Below are 15,978 nucleotides of genomic sequence, written 5' to 3' on the forward strand. Positions count from 1 at the left end.
TCCACTTACATGAAATATCTAAAATAGCAAAATTTGTAGAGACAGAGAGTAGAGGCTATCAGGCATTTTGGGGAGGGGGAAATTGGGAGTTATTGCTTAAGGCATACGGAGACTGTATTTGGGGTAATAAAAAGTCTTAGAAATAAAGGGGTGACGGTTGCATAACATTGTGAATGTGATTAATGCTGCTGAATTATACACTTACAATGTCTAATACAGCAAATTTGAGATTACATATTTTACCACAATCTTAAAAATCATAATGCAGTATACCAAAAACCATGAATTGTAAACCTAAATGGGTGAATTGACTGGTATGTGAACTGTATTTTAATAAGGCTGCTTAAAAAACACAGAGCTCCCATAAGCCTGGCTTCCTGAATGGCTGAGAAGAATCTTCCTACTCCCCAACATGGATTGGAGTCACATTCAGGAATAAACCCTTAACCTCTTATGTCACCAAACTTTAGTATTTGTTACAGCAGTTAATATTACCTGAACTAACATTTAAGTTATACTTTCCCAGGAGTTGGAAAAAGTGAGCATCAGGCAGGCTCGAAATACTCCTTCCATTCTGCCCCTGTGTTTGCCCACTCAGGCTTTACTCAATGCCTTGCAGCCTCACTCACAATGATCCCATCTACCAATGGGATCTGACATGGGCAGTAGTCATTTTACTCATGCTCTAAGTTTCTTGAAAAGTTAAAGGGTTTCTTGGAATCTCTGCTACCTTATGTGCACCACTGGAATGGTGATAGCTTCCATATCTGCTTAAAACAGTGAGCTGGGGGTCAAATTATTAGGAAATATAATGTAGTGATGAAAATCCCTGATCCAAGGTAATGAAGACCTATCTTTAACTCCCACTTTTACTACTGACCAGTGATGTGACCTTGGGCAAGTCATTGGGCCTGAATTTTCTTGTCAATCCAATTGGAAATAATGCTATCCAACTTATAGATTTGTTAAGATTACATGAGCTGACCAAATGAACAAAAGGAATATCCCAAAGTAATGGAGAATAGCTGGCTTTTTAAATAGGTTATGTTGGATAACTGAATGACAATGTGAAAAATGATAAAATTTGATACATTCCTCACACTATACACCAAAATAGATCAGAAATTTATAGATAAAAATTAAAACCAAAAAGTACCAAAACAAAATATAAATAAATTCCTCTTTAATCTGGGAGTGGAGAAATTTTCTCTAACTGCAACACAAAATCCAGAAGCAGTAAAGGAAAGATAGATATAATTACATAAAAATTTTAAAAAGTTTCAGGGTAAAAGATTCATAAGCAAAATTAGAAGACAAATAATGAACTAGTAAAAAGATGTACACCATATCACAGAATAAAGATTTATATTCCTAAAACACAGAACTAGTATAAATTAATGACAACCACCTTATGAGAAACTAAACGTATATTCACAGAAAAAGAAACACAAACAGCTCTTATTTAGATAAAGGATGTCTCTTAACCAGATACACAAACACACACACACACACACACACACACACACAGATACATATATAGCTCTGTGTGTGGGTTGTGTGTAGTGCTTGTCACCATGCCTAGAACATAGTAATCTTTCAATGAACAGATGAACATTAGGTATTGTTCTTCTGGAAAGCAAGTTTTTATTCTATCTATAGCACTGGAATCAGAAGATATGTGCCTGACTCCTCACTTACTCACTTGCTAGAGAAGGGAATGACAAAAGCAAGCTAGCATTTATTGAAAGTTAACCAATAAGTTGAGTGATTGATTGATTGATTAATTGGTTAGCACTCCCTTTTATTTTATTGGTTAACTCAGAAAACATTTTTGAAGCAACTACAATGCATGAGGATGCTATTCTGAATATTGTGACTAAATAATTGAATCAATCAGACAAAAATCCACACACTCATGAATTTATATACTTGTTTATTCATCATAAAACCTTATAAGGGTGCATTATAATCCATGTTTCACAAATAAGCAAAATTGAGGCACAAATTGTTGGCCTGAGAAGCCTCTTCCCCATGGGCCTGCGATTCCCCACACACAACTAGAGACAATAGGCTGCAGGGGGCACTTGAGATTCCACCATAAGTAACCAGCTCAAATGCTTCTTTGTCCTGTGGGTCTGAGATTATTTTCCCCCACATAGGAACAGGTGGCTGGGGTATACTGGCAAGTGGTATCCTACTAATAACAAGTGGTCGAGCATGGGAAATGTTCTTTGACTCTACAACTCAGACACTTCTTTATGCCGACCTAAATGGACCAAGTGACCTGGCCCAGGAAATCGTCTATACCTGAGGCAGCACAAGATAAACCCCGCAGACCAAAAATCACACTACAAAGGTTCTGGAAATTAAATAGCCTTTAGAACTGCAGCTCACAAACGTAGGCCAAAACCTGTATGCTAAACATAAACAGATGACTGCCTGCTAAAGTAAAAGTTTAAATAGGACCCTGAGTCTCCTGACATAATTGACAAAATGTCCAGAACACAACGAAAAACCACCCATGATAATAAGAATAAGGAAAATCACAACATGAATGAGAAAAGTCAATTAACTGACAGCAACTCTTAGATAAAGCAGATGTTGGAATGATTGAACAAGGATTCTAAAGCACCCATAATAAAAATGTTTTAAAAAACAATTTAAAATTCTCTTAAAAATAGAAAATCTCATCAAAGAAACAGAAGATTTTTTTTAAATAAACAGATGGTAATTATTAAAAATAAAATGACAGAAATTTTAAAAATTCACTGGATGGGCTTAGTAGTAGAGAAGAGACAGATGATAGAATCAGTGAACTTGAGGACAGAACAACAGAATTTGTGCAATATGAACAACAGGGAGAAAATGACAAAATAAAATGAACAAAGCCTCAAGAACCTATGAGACTATAACAAAATACAGAAAAATCATATTGTCAGAATCTTATGAAAAGAAAATTTTTTAAATGTTTATCTAAAAATATTTTCAAACAAATTGGGAGAAAACTTCACAAATTTGGTAAAAGACCTACAAGTTAAAGAGGATGAACAGATCCCAAACAGAAAAAAATCCAAAGTAATGCACACCAATACACATCATAATAAAACTTCTGAAAACTAAAAAAAATATATTGAAAATAGCCAAGAATAAATGGCATTACCTATAGAAAAACACCCATTCAAATGATACGACAGTGGGTTTCTGTCAGAAGCCATGGAGGCCAAGAAGGAAGTATTACATTTTTCAAGTACTGAAATAAAAAAACTGTCAACTGCAAATTTATATTCAGTGAAAGTATCCCCAGAAATGAAGGGACATAAAAACATTCTCAGGCAAAGGAAAACTAACAGAATGAGTTGCTAGTAGGTCTACCCTTAAATAATTCTAAAGAGAGTTCATAAAACACAAATGAAATGATTTAAGAAAGAGTGGAAGTGATAAAAGAAGAAATCTTGGAGCATCAGGAAGGAAGGAACACTGGGAAAGAAAAAAATATGGTTGTATAAAATGTACTATCTTTCTCTTCATACATTTTATAAATCATAGTAGATGACTAAAACAAATTTAACAAAAAATATATCTGATATTCGTGACAATGATATTTAAAAGTGGGGAAAGTAAAGGAATCTAAATGGAACAGATATTTCAATACTTCACTTGAAATGGCAAAATGTTGATACCAGCTGACACTGAAAAAGTAACGTGTTAGTTTTTCATGTAATACTCAGAACCACCTCTAAAAAAATGATACAAAGAGACACACTCAAAAACACTACAAATAAATCATGATGGAATCCTAAATAAAATGTTCATGGAACCCACAGGAAGGCAAGAAAAGACAAATAGAGGGATAAAAAAAAAACAGAGAAAACAAACACAAAAAGAATAAAATGTTAGGTTTAAATCCTAAAATATCAAAGATTATTTAAACATAAATGTTCTAAGTAAGCCAATTAAAAGACAGGGATTGGCATAGTGAAATAAAACCAAAGACTATCAAATTGTACTCAATAAAAATTAAATAAATGAATCATTTTTAATAAATTAAGGAGCAAATTATCATTAAAAATTTATTGAGAATTCTCCTTCATAATTAGGAGGCAAAGGAAGTTCTTTCAAATCATTAAGGTGCAAAAATTCTTTTGCTATTAACCACTTTTATAGCCAGAAAACATTGATATTCTTGATTTTGCCATGGTAGCGCAATGCTGATCCAAAATTTTGATGCTGATAGTGTTACAATAATAATTATTTGTTTTAGTTAAAATACTAACTTATACAACATAAAAGGGTATTTACCTTAAAACTATAATCAAGAATGGTTTATACTGGGAATGCAAGATATTTAAATTTTAGGAATTTATTAATACATGTCATCAAATTAATACATCAAAGGGAAAATATATTTACAAATCAACAGATGATACTAAAATGAAACAAAATTTAAAAGCATTTCTGGTTTTTAAATACAAATATACTTACATTTTAAACGATTTTTAAAATACTCTGTTATCTACTATATGTCTGTCTACTTAGGTTCCTTATGTGAGTAGACAAAGAACAATAGATAATGAATAGAAAGAATAGAAAGAGAAACAATCAGAAACAGATCACAAAATTGGAAAGGCAAATGGGCAAATAAACACAGTAAAGTTGGTACATTTCCCCTATCAAATAGAAAAAAAGTAAAACCAAAATTCTCATAAAGTCCTCATAAATTAGTAATTACTGTTAAAAGGAAGGCATAAAATTAATAGATCATGAAAATATCTATTATTCATTTGCGTTTAGGCTTCTGGGACATGGGAATTTGTTGTGGGAAGTCAGGGACCCCGAACAGAGGGCCACAACAGGAATTCTATGCACTGTTGAAAATAAATGTAATGGTAATAGAAATTAGTATAAACAAAATTCAGAAGTGTTATCTGCTGATATATTTCAAGAGTCTTAAAATCGTACGCATTATTTAGCTTGGCAATTATACATCAAGAAAAATGTCCTGAGGAAACGGTGTTAATTTTCTGCAATGATTTATTTACAGTGATGTTTATAATTCATGAGTAAAATTTAAAAGTAAATAAAAGTTACTTTAAAAAAGGCTATCAGATGCTTCTAGCTGCTTATTCAAACAATTGCCCCTCTTCTTCCTTACTATAAAAACACTGATTTCATTCTAGGTGGCATGAAGACTAGCCTCCAGAACGGATTCTTGATTGGTCTTAATCACACAATCCCATTCTCATTGGCCAGATACTTATTTCCCAGTCTCTATTCCAGCTAAAGATAGCTACATCACCCAGTTCTGGACCATAAGATATAAGGAAAAATCTGTTGGACAGCTTCTGGGAAAAGACTTCTTCCCTATAAAAGGCAAGCTATTTTGACCTTGCCCCTGATTCCTGACTTTGACTATTGTATGGAGATATGATGCTTTGAGTTTTGCAATCATGAGGCCACAATGAGAACAAAACAGCAAGATGTCCAATATGAAGGATGAAAAGAGGCTGAGTCCTTGATAACATTGCTGATCTGCCCAACAAGCAAAAAGGCTGCCTGTCTCCAGACTTCATTACATAAATAAATATACTTATGGTTCATGTCATGGTTAAATTTTATGTTACTTTCAACTTACTACATCCTAATTGATTCTGAGGTGAAATAATTTGCCCAGAGCAAAGATGGGACTCATGCCCATGTGTATCTGGCTCTAAAGCTTATATGTATTACACATATATAAGCTTTAATATCTATTTTAATGTCCAGCATGACCTAACCTCTGGCGATCTTTCCTTGGTACTGGGATCCTTTATCAACCATGTGGGTACCCCACTGTGGGACATAATGCCATGTGTAAAAACTTAGAATTAGTGCTTGTATCTCTTGATATCCCTGCGCCTTATTCTCTTCATTTTTTAAAATACAAAGGTAGGAATAAAGTGGGCTAGATAATTATTATGTTGTTTTCCAGCCACAGATTCCTATAACTTTCCAACCCAAAACCCTCCAAAGAGCTCCTAATGCACTTAGAGAAAGATGAAAATTTCTCATAGACCTCAAGCTGCTATCTGGTCTGGTCTATACTTCTCTCTCTGACCTCTTTGTGTACTACCCTCCCTCTCATTCACCATACACCCATTGCACTACCTTCCTCCTTTTCCTTCAAAATGCCTAGTTCATTTTCACCTTGGGACTCTGCACTAGTATCCTCTCCCCAGAGGCTGTCTCCTTAGGGAGACCTTTCCTTGTTTCATAATCTGAAGTAGCCACCCAGTCACCCTAATTTGATTCTTCTCATATCTTCATATCAAGATTCTTCATTTATCTCTGTATGTGTCTCAATTATTATTTTTTCACTAATAATAGAAGGTAAGGTCCATGAAGGCAAATATTTTTGTTTGTTCTGCCATATCCATGGTGTCTACAACCATGCCTGCCACTCTGCAAGTGTTGAATAAGCAACTGCTGAATAAACAAAAATTGCATAAAATAGGGTGTGAATATGCAGAAACCATCTGCTAGCTGCTTGCTTCTGGCCTCTGTAGCCCCAGCTGCAGCCAAAATTTAATACCACCCCCAAGTTCAGGGACCTACAAGGGACCTGAGGAAAGAACAATTAAGCAGATCCAGGCTTGAAACAAGTAAGTTACATAAAGTCTCTGCCTTGCTGGTCATTTTATTCTGATCCTTATCTTTAATTGGGATTTTAGACCCTCCGTGGTTCCCTATCCCTATATTCTCCATTGCACAGCTTCCTCAGTAGCGCAGACCCTCTAGAACAGAGGTCTTCTTGGCTCTTCTCTCTTTCTCATTCCTAAGACCTGATATCTGGCTCTTGAACACCATGTGGTTGGGCCTTGCTTTAGCTGACAGATTACCCTAATGCTGAACAGTCCTCATGGGTCTCTGCATTACACATCTATTCTTGAAATACTCTTGTTATCTCATGGAAACTTCCCTTGACCTTGATCCTGCTAGGCTGACTTCATGCTGGAATCATGACTGCTATTGCATACTCTGTGGATCCCAGGTTTTACCCGCTGAACTGGATCAGTCATAAGTAGGGCTGACTCCCCTAATCTTGGCCTCTTTCAGTTGCCGGGCTGGTTCCTAAGATGCAACAGAAATAAGTGTACTGAATAGGAGAACTTACCTTGGATAGCTCCTGTCCAGGACCACACCGTTGGCAGGTGACACACCGTCCCCATTGGTCCCAGTACTCATTTTCTTGGCAATCCATGGTGGGAAGGCTGTGGGTACAGAACACAAGAACTAGCAAGCTAGTGGGAAGGGACTATAAGTAGTGGCTTCCATGCCACTTGGCTTCTGGGTCCCCTTAATCTATTCTCTAGATCTGAGATAGTAGGGACGAGGAAGCCAACACAAAAGAGTTAATGCTTATGTAGCTCTGACCATGTGCCATGAGTTCTTGTAAATGCTTTGCATGTAGTAACTCATTCCATTCTCAAGACAATCATATTAAGAATTATTGTTAGCAACATTTTACAGATGAAGAAACTGAGGCAAAGAGACCAAGCAATTTGCTCAAATTCACAGTCAGTGGCTATACCAGGAGCTGAATTTGTAAAGAGAGTAATAAGACAAGGAGTTGGCTTCTGCCCAGGGGGTAAAGAATAATCACAATCCCTCATGTGTGAACAGATCATAACAATTTAGAAAGTACTTTCACATCTATTATTATTTGATCTACACAACATCCATGTGAGGTAAGCAGTATAGGGATTGTCATCTTTATTTTATAACTGAAAAAGCTGAAACATGGTTTCTCTTTGCCAACAGTGGCCTCAGTACCTCTGAGGACCAATACCTGCCATAGCTTCTGTCTTAGGCAGAATGGGAGGGGAGAATAACCCAGCATGTAGACATATTTTGGTGCACAAAGGTGCACAGATAGGGAAACATTACTCAGATAATAGTTCTTGGAATACAGATGCATATAGCAGTAGAGCTAGCATTGAACTGAGATTAGGAGATATGGATTCTAATCCTGGCTATAGGATAGCAAATAATCCTGTTGCTCAGGACGAAGAGGTTTCCCAGTACATGGAACTTTCAGTGCTAAAACTGGAACAGTTCTGGGCAAAGTGGGATGGCTGTTCACCAAGCCTGGCTCTTACGCTTTCAATCTACAATCTGGGATGGATCACTTTATCTTTTCTGGCCTCAGTTACTTAATCTAAGCAAAAGGGATAGAATGTTCTTCACCTATTGTATATAGCTCTTGGGAGGGTTAAAGGAGCTAAGGTCCATCAAACCATTCTAAAGAGCTATACAAAATAAGACAGAGTTAAGTATGCAGAAAGGTTGTCTTCTACAAAGAGGAATTTTAATGAAGGGGCTAAAGTAATTCATAAATGGGGCTTATCCTACTCAAAGAGAAAGGTAGCATGAGGTTCTTTACTTACTCATGACTTCATACTAGGGTGAATTTCAAGTGGTTTCTAAAAGTGCCAAAGTCCTAAATGTGTACTCTTAGTCAGAAGAGACGAGAGTGTACATGTGTACCTTGAGAGGCCACCACTCCTCCACTCAAAGTTCCCCAAAAGCGACAGATTAAGTCATTCTAAATGGCATTCCATAAGTGCACCTTTTTTCATCATCAACTGGGCCATTCTTTCCCATTCCTTCATTCAAAGGAAAGTGGGCTACAAGATCCATGCTTGCATAAGATAAACATACTGTCTTCTGTGCTGATTTGATTGCTGGCCCATGGTGTTGGCCTCAGTAGGCATGCTTCCCTCCCCTTGCCATGCACTCTTCTCCTTGAGAACAAAAAACTTCAGTATTCTCATAGCCTTCATGACCAGGAAGTTAAGCACCACAGTAACAGGGCCAGGAAACTGCTCTGGACAACTTTCTCATATCCCTTTTTGCCCACAAAACAGAAAAACATTGGCAGGAACCAAGAAGTAGCCCTCTTTTTGAGCTAAGTTCCCAACATAGGCGTTTAAAATCTCCATGACAACTGCTGCTGGCATTTGAGGGTCTGAGACATCCTATTTCATTTGGTTTCTAGAGCTCCACCCACCTAATAAACATCATGTGTCCTAAACCCCAACATGTCTCTCTAACCATGGCTTTGAAACCTCTGTCTAGGCAAGGCAGGCTTGGTGCCAAATTGAGCAAAGGGACTTTCTCTCCCCTCTTTTTTCCCTCCCTCCCTCCCTTCCTTCCTTCCTTCTTTCCTTCCTTCCTTTCCTCCTTTCTTTCTCTCTCTCTCTCTCCTTCCTTCCTTCCTTGATGGAGTTTTGCTCTTGTTGCAGTGCAATGGTACAGTCTTGGCTCACTGCAACCTCTGCCTCCTGGGTTCAAGCGATTTTCCTGCCTCAGCCTACCGAGTAGCTGGGATTACAGGCACATGCCACCATGCCCAGCAAATTTTTATATTTTTAGTAGAGACAGGGTTTCATCATATTGGTCAGGCTGGTCTCGAACTCCTGACCTCAGGTGATCCACCCACCTCGGCCTCCCAAAGTGCTGGGATTAAAGGCGTGAGGCACCGTGCCCAGCCTTCCCTCTTTTTTTCTCATACTATTTATTCAAAGCATACAAATTAAATTATCTTTCATTCGACGCTTAACAAATTGACTTTATTAAAGAGAACAAAATTATAGATTCTGGACTCTTTTGAAGAGGTCAGGGCGTATGTGTAAAACTACCTAATAAGGGTTAAATGTCATTACCTAGGGAGAAAGTCAGACCTTATATGAATTTTTCCCTGTAATCAACAGTTTCCTGTAGCATATGTAACCACCTTTTAAAAGAAAAAATAAGAAAGAATAATTATGTTTTCAGAAAATTAGAGTTACTCTGAGGTATTCCATACTGCAGCTAGACACTCTTCCAAAGTATCACAAAAGATGTGGCTGAATCCTCTAAACTTCTGGCTAAGTTGGCAATTTATACAGACCTATAAAGTTCCCAAGAGTAGAGACCACTGCATGCCCAGTGCCTAGCCCTGCACCTGGCACAGAGTGTGTACCTCAACAGTGCTTACTATTTGTTAGCTTATCAACATGCTACATTCCCTGGACTATGCTTAACTATGCATATTAATCTAGCAACATAGATCATTTCTCTTTAAGATAATGACTTTCCAAACAATAGTAGTAACCTCACATCAAAAAAAGAGCAAAGCTCTTAGTTAGGGACATGTAGACTTGAGTTTTAATTTTAATTCTGCATCCTCAAAGAAATGGTTTTACCTTTGTCCGCATCAGTTTTTTCATCTGCAAAATGGAGATTTAAATAATATACTGCACAGTAATTTAGAAAATTAAATGCAATAATACATATTAAGGGACCAAGTATAGGGCTTGATACATATGAGACGTTTGGTAATTAGCAGGTTCCCTTTCTTCTTTCCTCTTCAGAAGAGTGAGGTTTATAGTAAAAGGAGTGCACATTTGTCATTTTTGGGATGTGTGGGGAAGAAAAAGGAAAGGCACCCAAGCTTCTTCATTGACCATTTCAGCTGGGGCATGAAGGCCATTTTTAAGATGGATGCCACTATAGCAGTTTCCTCCTCATTAATCACAACCACCAGTGACCTGATGCTTAAGGAAAAGATTCTCCACGATACCCTCAGTGCCTAAGCCACCTTGGCTAAAAGAAACATTGTTCTAAGTGTTTGCTGGATTTTTTTTATCAAGGCATTTCTGTATAGGATTAACTTGGTCGACAAACGTTTGGAAACTTTTCCGAGACAATTGCCTTTGAAATGGAAGTGAAAAAGAAATAAAATCAGATTTGCAAATAAGTGAGGATGTTATTATGGACTTTATGAAATAGCACATGATTTTCCACAGAACAGTCCCTCTCACCTCCACAACCTAAGGTTATGGCTGCTCAAGAACATTTTTTTCACCCCAACTCTGACATGGGGTTGTGTTCTCTTTACATTACTGAGGGTTGGGGAGAGGAAGGGAAGTGGCAGATGCCTCTTGTCTCAATCCCATGGAGTATAACACATGATGAGGTTCTGATTCTGCTAAAGCGCATCACCCACTCAGTTGTACTGTTTGTCAGCTACACCCTGAAATACTTCCTCCAACTTCCCAACTTGCCCAGAGAATATCTGATCTGTGTAACTCAGAAGTTACACAGATGAGGTAATGTGGAAGTGCTCTAAAAATTCATGTGGGTAACATGCTGGGATTTTTTGTCTGTTTCTGATTGCAGTACAACATATACATAGTAAGGAGCATAAAGATTAAGTAAATTAATAAATTTTTACTGTATACATGCCCATGTAAACACCACCCAGATAAATACACAGAACTTTTCTATTACCCCAGCAGGCTCCCTCACGCCCCTTCCCAGTCAATATCGACTCCTCCCCAGGTAATTACAGCACTGGCTTCTATCACTACAATTAGTTATACCTGTCCTTGAAATTCACATAAATTTGAATCATACAAGATGTGCTCTTCTGTTTCTGGTTTCTCTTGATAACTATAATGTCTGTGATAGTTATCCATTATGTTTTGTGTAGCAACATTTGTTAATTACTATTGTTGTGTAGTATCCTATTGTATGGATATACCACAATTTATATATTTTTCTTGGCAAACATTGGGCTGCTTTTAATTTGAGGCCATTATAAATTGAGTTGCTATACTATGGTCAATGGATTTTTTAAAGAGTGCCGAGAAAATTCAATGAGAAAAAAAATATTTTCAAAGAAGGGTGTTGGGGAAACTGGATATCCACATGCAAAAGAATCAAATCGGACCCCTACCTCATATCATATACAAAATTAACTCACAATAGACTAAATCCCCAAATGTAAGAGTTAAAACTATAAAACTCTTATAAACGTTTTCTTATAAGAAAACATAATAATTCTGTAATTAATGTTTTTCTTATAAGAAAATATAGGTGTAAATTTTTGTGACACTGGATTAGGAAGTAGTTTCTTAGATATAACAACAAAAGCGCAAGCAACAAGAGAGAAAAACAGAACAATGACATGTCAACAAAATTTAAAAATTAAAAATGTTTGTGCTTCAAAGGACACCATCAAGAAAGTGAAAAGACAATCCACATAATAGGACACAAAAATTTTCATATCACATATCTGATAAGAGACTTGTATCTAAATATATAGAAAACTCTTGCAACTCAAAAATAAAAAAAGATAGATAATTTAAAAATGAGTAGAGAATTTGAATAGATATCACTCTAAGACTTACAAATGGCCCATAAACACGTGAAAAGATGGTCGGTGTTATCAGCAACAAAGGGAATGCAAATGAAAACCACAATAAAACAGCACTTTATATCCACTACCAAAAAAAAAAAAAAAATAGCCGGCCAGGCACGGTGGCTCAAGCCTGTAATCCCAGCACTTTGGGAGGCCGAGGCAGGTGGATCACCTGAGGTCAAGAGTTCAAGACTAGCCTGGCCAATATGGTGAAACCCTGAATCTACTAAAAATACAAAAATTAGCCGGGGATGGTGGCAGGCACCTGTAATCCCAGCTACTTGGGAGGCTGAGGCAGGAGAATTGCTTGAACCCGGGAGGCAGAGGTTGCAGTGAGCCGAGATCGTGCCATTGCACTCCAGCCTGGGGGAGAAGGATGTGGAGAAACTGGAACCCTTGTGTATTGCTGGCGAGAATACAAAATGATGCAGCCCCTTTGGAAATTAATTTTGCAGTTCCTCAAAATGTTAAACATCATGTTACAACATGACCCAGCAATTTCACTCCTAAGTGTAAATACCCAAAAGAATTGAAAACATGTGTTCATACAAAAACCTGTTCAACAAATGTTGAACAAATGTTCCTAGCAGCATTATTTATAATAGCCAAAAAGTGGGGAAAATCCACATGTTCATCAACTGATAAATGGTAAACAAAATGTGGTTTATCCATACAATGAAAATTATTCAGAGAAAAGAATGATGTGCTTAACATGTGCAATAACATGAATGAACGTTGAAAACATTATGCTAAATAAAAGAAGCTAGACACAAAAGGACAAATGTTGTATGATTCTATTTACATGAAATGTCCAGAATAGGCAATCAATCATAAACTAGCTTTAGTGGATATCAGGGCCTGGGGAGAAAGGGAAATGGGAAGTGACTGCTGAATAGGTATGTTTCTTTCTAGGGTCATGAAAATGCCCTGGAATTAGACAGTGGTGATGGTCGTGTGACTTTGTGAATATGCTAAAACTAGTGAATTATACACTTTAAAAAGGTAAATCTTATAGTATGTGAATTATATCTCATTTTAAAAGATGGTTCTTTAGCTTTATTTAATACTTTGAATTTATTATTCCAATAGGATATTGCTTAAGTTAGCCCCCCCAAAAATGTTAAAGCTGCTATGAATATTTTTACACAGGCCTCCAAATACAATTTGATTCATCCAACTTCTCACCCAAACTTATCCAAGTATGTGTTGTATATACCTTGATTGTGTTTACAAGGGCCAACAAGTGGCAATATGACTAGAATTATTCCCTTATTTTGCCTGTCTGTCATGTGGCTGCTCTTCCCACCCATCTCCCTGTCCTGATTCCTCAAAAAATAATGTAGACGATTAAGAATGCAAGCAGACAGGGAAGAGGAGAAACAATACAGCTGACATCAATAGTAATTCCCAAATTAGCTCATCATGCCCTGAATAATTGATGTTGGCCAAGTTTCTGCTGGATGTGAGGTACCCAGGCTGCTGGGGGTGCAGCTGCTCCTTGCTGCAGCTTGTGGCTGCTGCTCTTCTCAACTTGCACACATGCCTGTGGGGTGAAACATGCTCTCTCTATGTAGTATGGGTAGGCAGGAAAGAAGGACAAGTCTAAATTAAGAACTCAGTACTTCAGGATATTTGCTTTGCCTGGACAGTGCAGGAGGTGTGGGATTAAAAACGATGAAGAAGACAGCAGATGGTCTCCATGCCTTGCCCATTCCTCTACTGCGAGCCCATCTATCCGCCCACATGCACAAGACAGAATCAAAGAAGTTGCTCAACGTAGCCTTGAGAACACTGCTTTCTTGAAAATCAAGCTTCTAAACTGTACAGTGCCATCATTTCCAGATGCCTGGCCTGTAATTCAAATGTTGCTTTACCTTTTGGTGTTGGCACTCAGCCTTTCCCTTTCTGAACTGACCCAAGGCCACTTCTATCCAAGGTTTATCTTGTCTATAACCTCCTTCCAAACTATCAAACATCATATCTTCCTTCTGCCCCACTATTTGTAAAGTTTGCATTTCCTGTTTTAGCTCAGCATAGTGAATGGTCCTAGTCCCAGCTCTGCCATCAGGCGAATATCCCTTCCCAATGCTGGAATCAAGTTCTCCATTCATACCACGAGGGAGTTTGTTTGGCTAATCTCTTAGACCGGTGGTTCTCAGTCTTGGTTGCACCTTGGGAGTGCCAAAAAATAGTGACACCTGGGTCCCTCCCCTAAGATTCTGTTGTAGTTAGTCAAAAATGTGGCATGAGCACGCTACATTTTACAGTTCACCAAATGATTCTCATGTGCAGTCAATGTTGAAAATCACAGTTTTAAGGGCTCTTTTCTTTTAGTTCTGACCTTGTCTGTTTCACCTGAAAATAAAATGCAGTCAGAAAAAAAGGTTTTTCTGTATCTCTCCCCCATATTCAGAGAGAATCTGTTGAGGGAGAAACCCAAGGTCTATCCATTTTTTTCTAGGGAGAATAGAAAATAAAGATAAAGGGGATAAAACATGTTAGATTATGTCATTTCCAGCCTCAAAAGCCATTGATGGCTCCCTCTTTCACTCATAATATCACATAAGTCCTACATAGTTTTGGATATAACTTCAAAAATGAATGGGTATGTAAAAACATAAAATATACACAGTGATGTATGGCATATAATAAAGAGCTCATATTTAAAAAAATTAAGTTCTTATAATGGCCAATAGAGACCTTAGATGATATGCCTACCTCAATTTCCCCCATTATTTATTGACCTTAAGTTCTACTACTCTTTTCCTTATTGTCTTCACTCCACCCATGCTGGCCTCCTTGTTGAACTTCAAACTAACCAGAAATGCCTTCATCTTAAGGCCTTCACATCTGTTGTTCCCTCAAGCAGGAATGTTCTTCCCCAGATACCTGCATGGCTACTTCCCTCATCTTCTTCAGTTCTTTGTTCATATACAGTCTTCTTAGTCAGGCTTCCCTGACCACTCTCTCAAATTTTCACCTTCTTTCCAGAATTCCTATCCCCGTTTCCAGTTTTATTCTTTTCCATAGCACATATGACCTTATGACATATCATAAATCTTATGTACTTTATTGCTTTTTCTTCCCCAGTTAGAATGTAAATGCCATAGCATTTACATTCATAAGGCCATGGTACATATTGTGTTTGCTACTTCTTCATCAGTGCTTACAATAGTGCCTGGCACACAGTAGGCATTAAACAAATATTTGTTGAATGATAAAATGGTGAAAATCTACAGAATACTGGGAATACTCTCCTGTCTGAGTAAAAGGTTTCATAGTTTATAAAGGATTTTACATCGATTAGCTCAACAGATCACCATCACATCCCTAGGAGGAATCTAGGGATTGTTATCAAAAATTAATAAATTTGGGCAGGTGCAGTGGCTCCCACCTGGAATACCAGCCCTTTCAGAGGCCTAGATGGGTAGATCACATGAGGTCAGGAGTTCAAGACCAGCCTGGCCAACATGATGAAACCTCAATTCTACTAAAAATACAAAATTGAGCTAGGTGTGGTTGCATGCACCTGTAATTCCATCTACTTGGGAGACTGAGGTACAAGAATTGCTTGAACCCAGGAGGCTGAGTTTGCTGTAAACCAAGATTGTGCCACTGCACTCCAGCCTGGGCAACAGAGCGAGACTCTGTCTCAAATAGATAAATGAATAAATACATTAAAGAAGAAGATCACATGATGAGGAAGGAACAGACAGATCTGAGACCTTGCTCAAGATCTCAGTAAAGAAGTAGAG

At 37.6% G+C, this 15,978-nt stretch overlaps 1 protein-coding gene across 18 annotated transcripts in view; it reads right to left on the minus strand.

The window, feature by feature from the left end:
* Window positions 1–15,978, minus strand: part of EDA2R (ectodysplasin A2 receptor) — a 44,498-nt gene that overhangs the window by 14,396 nt on the left and 14,124 nt on the right. For 13 of the 18 annotated variants that reach the window (XM_063601918.1, XM_024927388.4, XM_055106493.2 and 10 more), the window contains exon 2: window positions 7,151–7,247. In XM_063601918.1, the coding sequence (XP_063457988.1) occupies window positions 7,151–7,237 (87 nt within the window). In that variant the 5' untranslated portion in view covers window positions 7,238–7,247. Of the gene's footprint in view, window positions 1–7,150; window positions 7,248–15,978 lie in introns of those variants that run through there. The other 5 variants (XM_063601923.1, XM_063601922.1, XM_063601921.1 and 2 more) reach the window with 2 other exon arrangements.

This window comes from Pan paniscus, chromosome X (assembly GCF_029289425.2).
Source record: "Pan paniscus chromosome X, NHGRI_mPanPan1-v2.0_pri, whole genome shotgun sequence".
Taxonomy (NCBI): Eukaryota; Metazoa; Chordata; class Mammalia; order Primates; family Hominidae; genus Pan; species Pan paniscus.